The sequence below is a fragment of the Anarrhichthys ocellatus genome, unplaced genomic scaffold (genome assembly GCF_004355925.1).
Source record: "Anarrhichthys ocellatus isolate YVR2014 unplaced genomic scaffold, GSC_Weel_1.0 scaffold21, whole genome shotgun sequence".
Taxonomy (NCBI): domain Eukaryota; kingdom Metazoa; phylum Chordata; class Actinopteri; order Perciformes; family Anarhichadidae; genus Anarrhichthys; species Anarrhichthys ocellatus.
The window spans coordinates 2,055,337-2,063,364 of record NW_022280051.1 but is presented as its reverse complement, the minus strand read 5'-3'; the positions used below and the strand labels follow the sequence as shown (position 1 = coordinate 2,063,364).

Here is an 8,028-nt window from a genome sequence, read left to right as displayed (position 1 = left end):
ACACACACACACACACACACACACACACACACACACACAAAAAGGGATTGGGAAGGTTTCAATTTCTGTCGCTGGTTCTTACCTTTTTACCGATGAGCTTCTTCCTCAGGAACTCGCGGGCCTCGAACATGTAGGGGATGTCGTAGAGGGGACGGAAACGTTTGTCTTTGTCCTTGTTCTTCTCCTGACGGGGTCAGAGAGAAGATGGAGGGGGAGAGAGAAGACAAAAGGAAAGAATTATTCGCATTGCACTTTCAAAAGCGGTGTGACATGAACACAGATTCGCACACTTTCAGATGTTTGTTCCTTCTTTTGTTCCTCTACTTCAGTCCCACGTCAGGCAGGATCTGGATTCGCCAAATGTTTTTTTTAATGTGTACGGCAGCATTTCGAAACATGCAGTCGCACAAACAGCTTCCTCAAACACTGTTGTCGTCAATCCTCAAAAATCAAAAGCACACAAGTTACCAAGGCAAATACACTTTGTGCTAAACGGATGTACAAAGGCGAGCTGACACTATGTGCATACACGGTGGTGCGCACACACAGATGTATGCACCACCGTGCACACTCACAGCAGCACACAAAAACTTCCCTCAATACGCTCACCCACTCGGTGACAGGAGCAGGCCACAAATAGACCGTATTTGCATTTTCAAAAAGGAGGCTGAGGTTTTGCGTTGTTCCCGGTGCAAAGACACACGCACGCACGCACGCACGCACGCACGCACGCACGCACGCACGCACGCACGCACGCACACACACACACTTTGTAGGGTCGGGATGAAGAAGAAAAAACATAATATGGCAAATGACAATGACACAGCGGGAAAATAAACGACAGGCGCTAACAGGAGGAGTAACGCTATGAATGACAATACTGGTGCGCTCGCCGTCCCGGCCCCTCCCACCCTCCTCCTTTGAATGCCATCATTATCCGTCATACAAACAGAAGGAACACTCTTCCGAATCAACACACAGGGTTGGATTAATTCCTCATTTCCTCTTCCCGTCAATGGTTTTCATTCAGTTTTAATGCCTCTCAAGTTGTTCGGCGCTGCCAGGTGTGGCACACAGCTGGGCTGATGGATGTGGAGAGAACACATGGGGAGCGACGGGGCTGAGAGCGTGTGTTTGTATGTTGGAGCATGTGTGCTTGTGAGGACAAACTCCACTGGTAAGACAGAGAAACAAGCGCCATAGTTCCAGTGACAATGCTTCTGCACAGAAGGCCTGCTGTACTGGCCCCGGTAGAGGAGCTACGGAAACTGCCAAACCTGCCAGCCAGCTCCTTTTAACCTTGGCAGAAATGTAATAACCTTTGAGTTTAACAGCTTCCCATCCTTCTTCTCTTACTCCCTCACTCGCGTCCTTCTCTTTTCACTAGCGGAGTCAGCAGCCCCCCACGTGGAACCTTAGAGGTGAGTTAATCTCACACATGGCCAGCGGAAATCCCCCCCCCCCCCCTCCCCTCCTCCAGCGCTCCACCAAGAGCCGATGTCCTCCATTTTGTATCAGTCGGGGCTTATTGTCGGGGTCTTTCATCCCTACCGAGTCGGTGGCGGTGGGATGATGACGGGGGCCCTTTAGGAGCACTGCCAGCCAGGAATCCTGAGTTCTGTGCCTGAGCTGCGGGCTTAGCCGTCCACTGCTGGGGGATGAGGATAACTTTTACCGAGCTGGCATCGCTCGGGTGAAATCCTTCTTTTGGACCAGACTTTTGTAATGTCATACATTAAGACAATTCCCAGACACTGAATGATGATGTGTGCATTCTGAATGGCTATTACACACGGCAGCACTCAATTGTGGAGGCCTTTAGCATTCCGATGGAGTAAAGAATGAACCTAGAAGACCTTTTAGAAGGTCTGCGAGGAAACGGAGCGAGGGCTGAGGTGAAGGAGTCAGGAAGCAAGAAAATGAGACTGTGAGAGGAAACGTTACAACTTCAAAACACAGGCAGCCACAGGAATCAATGGCGACAATTGATTGCAACTGCTTAATATTTCACAATGGACCCGGTCCCCTTTAAGCTCCAAATGAGTCCACATTAGTCGCAGCGCTATTCAAAAAAAAAAAAAAAAAAAAAAAAAAAAAAAAAAAAAAAAGGGGACATTAAGCATTCCCCGCTATTCAAACTGTTGAAAAGAAATGTGCTGTTCCACCTTGATGAGCAAAAACATAGATTGTGACAAGTCTAATTATTCGACTAAGGAGGCGATTTCAACTGCAGTCTCCGGACCAAGACAAACTGACATTAGCATAATTAAATTACTCAGACAAGACAAGCAGTGTACGCCATCCTTACAATGTTGTTATGCAGTAGCAGGAAGGTTACAGAGAGGAAAAAAAGGAGAGTCACTGCGATGTCTCAGCCGTGACCCAGTAACAACAGTTTGCTCTCACTATCCTCGGGGGGAGTTCTGTTCTATTTGGGGTAAATTCCCTTCGTTCCAAATTACCAGCTAAAGCTCAGGAATCATCTTTGACTATTGCAGAGGCATGACGCTAGCTGGATTGTACAGTGTCGCAGGGCTGCAGGGGCCGGGCTGCAGAATGCGCCGATGCTACTGCTGCAAGCATTCTGCAGCTTCTGGAACTTCCAAGGGTGAAATCATGACTCAGGAGCACGTCATGCTTTCTGGTGTGTGTGTGTGTGTGTGTGTGTACAGTATCGGACCTTGCTTTACCGCTGAACCGATCTGAGTTCTGTTGTGCGTAAACTAGCTTTTGAGTAGAACTACGCTGCAGAGTGCGTGTGTCCCGGACAAAGTGGACATTATTTTTTGATTAAGCGGTGCACCGGGAGCCCTAAACAGTCAACATTTCCTACTGTAAGCCCAACAACATTACTCAATTGTGCGTGCATAAACATGGAATGGCTGCGGAGGGCTGTGGTGGCGAGGGGGGGAGACAATGCAAGGAGAGAGAGAAAGACGGAGAGAGAGAGAGAGAAGAGGTACCCTTCCTGAAGCGAAGAGCATGAAGGATGTAGCCGGTTGTGATACTACGACACGAAATCTAATATATCTAATCTAATAACCATATATTCACAGTATTATCGTCCATACGCCAGAATACAAAGAAGTGATTAAACTAAACTGACTTAAACTGATGCCACACTCTACTCTAGAGAGACAACCTGGATTCCAGAATGAAATTACCTGTAGTACCGTAACAACTAACAGCCACTCAATTCATGATAAGCTGCTACCAGGACGAGTGCAGGTGAATTTATTGGGACAGCTGCGACGGGTCGCAGCCCATGTTCCTAAATGCATGAATAAGGATATCATACAATAAACAGCGAGCTCAAAGCAGCGAGAGAGGCGGCCGCACTATTCAACGTGTGCAGTGTTGTTCTGCTGAATATGTTCAACTGTCGAAAGCACTTAGCGGATTTGAATAGCTTTAGACTGGGTAAGGTCGCACATATTCTCAAACACAAAGCCCCCCCTTTTATAAATGGCTGATATCAAAACATAATTATATCCAAAAATGAATACTGTAGCCCTCAAAAGCAACAGTCATGTCATCCTCTAATTGTAACCAACACAAGCCAAGTCCTGGCTTTATCAACAGCGTCAGCCAAATAGTGCAACGGGGCAAAAAATATATTCACCCAGTGGTGAGGAGGGATACTGGCTACCAATCTGCCTCGCCCAGCCAACAGTGCACAAATGAATCACTAAGTGGGCAACCCTCCTCCCCTCATCATCGCCCTCCTCCCCTCATCATCGCCCTCCTCCCCTCATCATCACCCTCCTCCCCAAACTTGAGGTGAAAGCATGCGATGCCCGGCTAGGGGCCTGCCGAGGGCGCGCGCACGCACGCACGCACGCACGCACGCACGCACGCACGCACGCACGCACGCACGCACGCACGCACGCACGCACGCACGCACGCACGCACGCACGCACGCACGCACGCACGCACGCACACGGCTAGATGGAAGACGTGGAGGACGGGGACGGAAGTGAGGAGGGAGGCGAAAAACGAGCAAGCCACCGTCGCAAATGGAGAGTAGGGAGCAGACGGGTTCGCCTGCTTAAATACCGGCTACCACAAATAGGCATACCTTGAAATCAAACTTCAAGAATTACTTTCCTGCGTGATAAAAGTGGGCTGATTGTGTTCTGAAGAGCCACTGATATTATCTTATTGTATCACTGTAATGCAGTAGGTTTTTTTTTTTGCTTGGAATAGTGTCAGATTTAGTTTGACAGCATTTGGATGATTTCTTTATCTGCCGTCATCGTATTATCATGCGCTACACTACAGTTGATCATTTTTGTATTTCCATATTCTACCACATGTTTCTGACCTTGATGTCTTGGCTGCAGTTGTAGCTGTGAAATAGAATTTAATAGCAAGTCACACACACGTAATAAAAACATAGCACTGTATGACAATTGTTCAAATAACAACGTGCGAAACAACAGCAGCCAGTGCGACAACAAAAAAGGAAAATATGGAGTCGACACATTCCGATGCACTTCGTAGTTATGAAGATTGTCAAATTCTGCCCACATACTTTGCCAGACTTTTCAGACCTACCGGATTCACAGATATGCTAATAAGAGTGCGGCGTCGCGGTATAAATATAAACCTAATAGTGGGAACGTAAAAAAAAAAAGAAGAAGGAGTCAGACGAAAAGAGAGAGAGAGGGGGGAAGAGAGGCAGAGAGACAGGTGGTTTATGGGAGGCAGCGGCAGACAGGACTACAAAGTCAACACACTAAAGGCGGACTGTTGAGAGGTTAGGTGGGGAGCATAGTCACTGTATTGGCTTATATAAGGACAGGGAGTCGACCTCCCTCTCTGTGTGCTCCATCAGCACCGTCCTTAATCCTACTTAAACCACGTAAGCGCACACAGATGCATTACAATGCATGAGGGCACACACACACACACACACACACACACACACACACACACGAGACATCGTCAAAGCAGACACACACACGCCGATTGTGAGTGAGTGGGTGTAACAGTGAGTCACTGAGTGGCAGAGACATCTCTCCCCACTTGTGTTTACGCTGGGCTTGTCCTGCTGCACATGTGAGAGAAAAAGAGCACAAAAAAAAAAAAAGTCAGGGGAGAAGAGGAAAGAGCTGACTCCAACTCCTCAGCTCAAAATAACTCCCATCTGAAGATGTGCCACAGCAGTAACGCTGGGGAGGAGTGGAGTCAAACGAGAGGGAGAGCAAAGAAGTGAGGAAATCTGTGTCCTATGTTTCGCTGCAGCCAGACACCATTGGTCTACCGATCTGTCAGTCTGAGCACAATTAGTATAGTCACGAGAGGGGGGGGGTGTTAGGGGACTAACGGGAACCAGAGGAGATGGGAGGAGGAGATGGGGATGGCAGGAGCGGTCACAGTTCATCAGTCCACTGGTACGTCGCATCTGGCCTTGGTTCCCCTTGAACGGTACACACACCCGGACACACGCAGACATAAATGGCCTCGCTTGCAGAACGCACGGTCAAACAGTGCACAAACGCATCCGGACGGACAGGGATAGTAACGACAACTGGCAGGAGAAAATCCCCACAGACCTCTAGAGAATGCAACACACACACACACACACACTTCAGAATACCAAATTCCTGAGTTTGTTTTTCTCTGGAGATGTCCTGGGTTCATAGATACTGCAATGGTAGCATGCACACATCTGGAGTGGCTCTCTCTATATATATATATATATATATATATATATATATACATATACACATACACACGCATATATATGGCACATGTGTGTGTAATCCATGTTTGTGCACATGCTGACAGCAATTTCCAAGACGTTTCCCGACATAGGCTAATGCAGCTTAACCAAGCATGTCGCTGTGCGTTTGCGTGTGTCAGCCGTGTGTCAGCCGCGCCGCAGAACCGTGACGGCGCCTTTGTGTCCATCGGCCGCGGTGCGAGCTCACTCGTGACGGTGTCGGCAGACAGGATGTGTGGAGCTGGAGGCTGAGAGATACCTGCTGTGACCTCGGAGGTAGCAGTGCTGCTTACAAGCTCGCAACAAAAATCAGTCACCGCACGTAAATGCTTCGTACATGTGCACTAACATGATGTTTTTCTTTACGCATGATGGAGGAAAAAAAAAAAAACAATCCTACCAACAGCTGTTAGTCACGACTGGCAAGTGTCTCTCCTTGACAAATACTTTTGCAACTAGGGCCGGGCAACTCAGAGGAAATCAAACACCATTTCACAAAATATTTACACAATGAGATCCTCTCTTAAAAAATAGTTCAAGCGATAGTAATGAAAGGAAACTAATGGGTCACAATGTGCAAAATGACACTAAATAAAAAATAAAAAATAAAAAAATAAAAAAATATATATATGCATCTGTAGAGGAGTGTAGACAGGGCATGAAATTAAGTTCCCCTGCTCGCCTAAAGTAACGGCTCAATTGTTCTAATTTAGTGGTCAGACAGAAGCCCGGCTGGCAAATGAGACCGGACATAAAATCCTCCATTCCATGGATGAATGGGGCTGGAATGGTTCTGAAGCGTCCCCCGTATTGGGTCGTGGCTCAGTCCTCCGTGTCATGGTTTCTTTTTTAATTTCTATTTTCATATTCGAGAGCCTCAACTGAGCCCCGATGGTCAATGAGCCATAAACATTATTCAGCATTATTTTTGGTTTCCCTGCCGTACCGAAGACCCGCAAAACCGAGGCACAGACCGGATTCAGAGAACTGTTCTTCTGTCCGTCGTCTTGATTCTACCTCGTGAGTCCAAGGGCCCTTCACAGCCTCAGCAAATCTATCACAACTCCGCATCGCTGCCATAGCGACAACACTCAGAGCTGAGCCAGCAGCAGGACAGACAGACAGCTCCTCAGCTCACAGACAGAAATAACTAGCTAACGAACAGCACCAGCAGCACCACCACCAACAATTATCAAAACTCTACTAGCCCAGTGAGCTGGTACCCAGACAGACAGGGTATTGACACACAAAAGAAAATTACAAAGGCAACCACACAGGAGCAATTAAATATGCATGAAGTGGAAGAAATAGCAATACAACACTGTGCCAATATAACACCAATCCAACACACACAAACATTCACATCTGGGCTCCCTGTGACATACGACCGCGTAATGAAGCACAAAACACAGTGCTGAAGCATCTGGTGCAGGCAAAGACAGAAAGAGATGGAGAGCGAGAGAGACATTAAGGATGAGGAACCTAGAGGAGGAAAGGAAGCAGCAGAAGTAGTAAAATCAATCAGGAACAGTAACGTGGGAGAAGGAAAGAATCTCCAGAAGAACATGTAAGAAAAGAAAAGAATATGGAACGCAAGGAACAGAAGAAAAAAGAAAAAGGGCAGAGAGACAGAATAGAGAGATGTTTTTTGCCCACGAGCTTATTACGACCACAGAGCGCTAAAGAGAATAAAATGCACACAAAGAGCAACGGTGCAGGTCAACAATCTGACCACAGCGTGCACACCCGGAGGGGAAAGGAAAGGACAGGAGAAAGTGACTGTGGAGGAGAAGGAAGGAGGAGGAGAGAACAGAGGGAGAGAGAGCAGTCTCTCAATGATGCAAGGCACTAACGACGCCGGGGAAGAGAAGGAGACGAGGATGGAGGGAGAGGATAAAACTAGACAGCAGTAAAGTGGGGAAGATAAACCATAAAATGAAGGAGAGAGGAGTCAGTAAAACAAACACAATCAAGACAGAAATAATAAAGGGATGATGCAGACATTCCTACATCTGACTTTTACAACTCCTTCCGAGATATGTCTCCTACCTCCTTGAACAGGGAAATGAGACGCGACTCGCTCATAAACGGCTGTTACGGTAAACAATGTGTTGGCTTGAGGAATGGTTGTCAGACATGTTAAACAAAGAGAGAGAAAGGTTCTGCCTCCCTCTCTCTGCAGTGCTGCAACCACTGGGTGTGTGCAAGTGTCTCGCTGCGTTTGCATGTGCCCCAACTGGGGGCGCCACCAAGTGGTCAAAGTTGTTCCCACGGTCGGGGGGGGGGGGGGGGGGGGGGGA

General features: G+C 47.6%; 1 protein-coding gene across 1 annotated transcript in view; it reads right to left on the bottom strand.

Moving 5' to 3' along the window:
- Positions 1–8,028, bottom strand: part of snd1 (staphylococcal nuclease and tudor domain containing 1) — a 153,447-nt gene that overhangs the window by 129,368 nt on the left and 16,051 nt on the right. Inside the window, exon 11 of the mRNA XM_031858890.1 lies at positions 83–184. Coding sequence (XP_031714750.1) covers positions 83–184 — 102 coding nt within the window. The remainder of the gene's footprint in view (positions 1–82; positions 185–8,028) is intronic.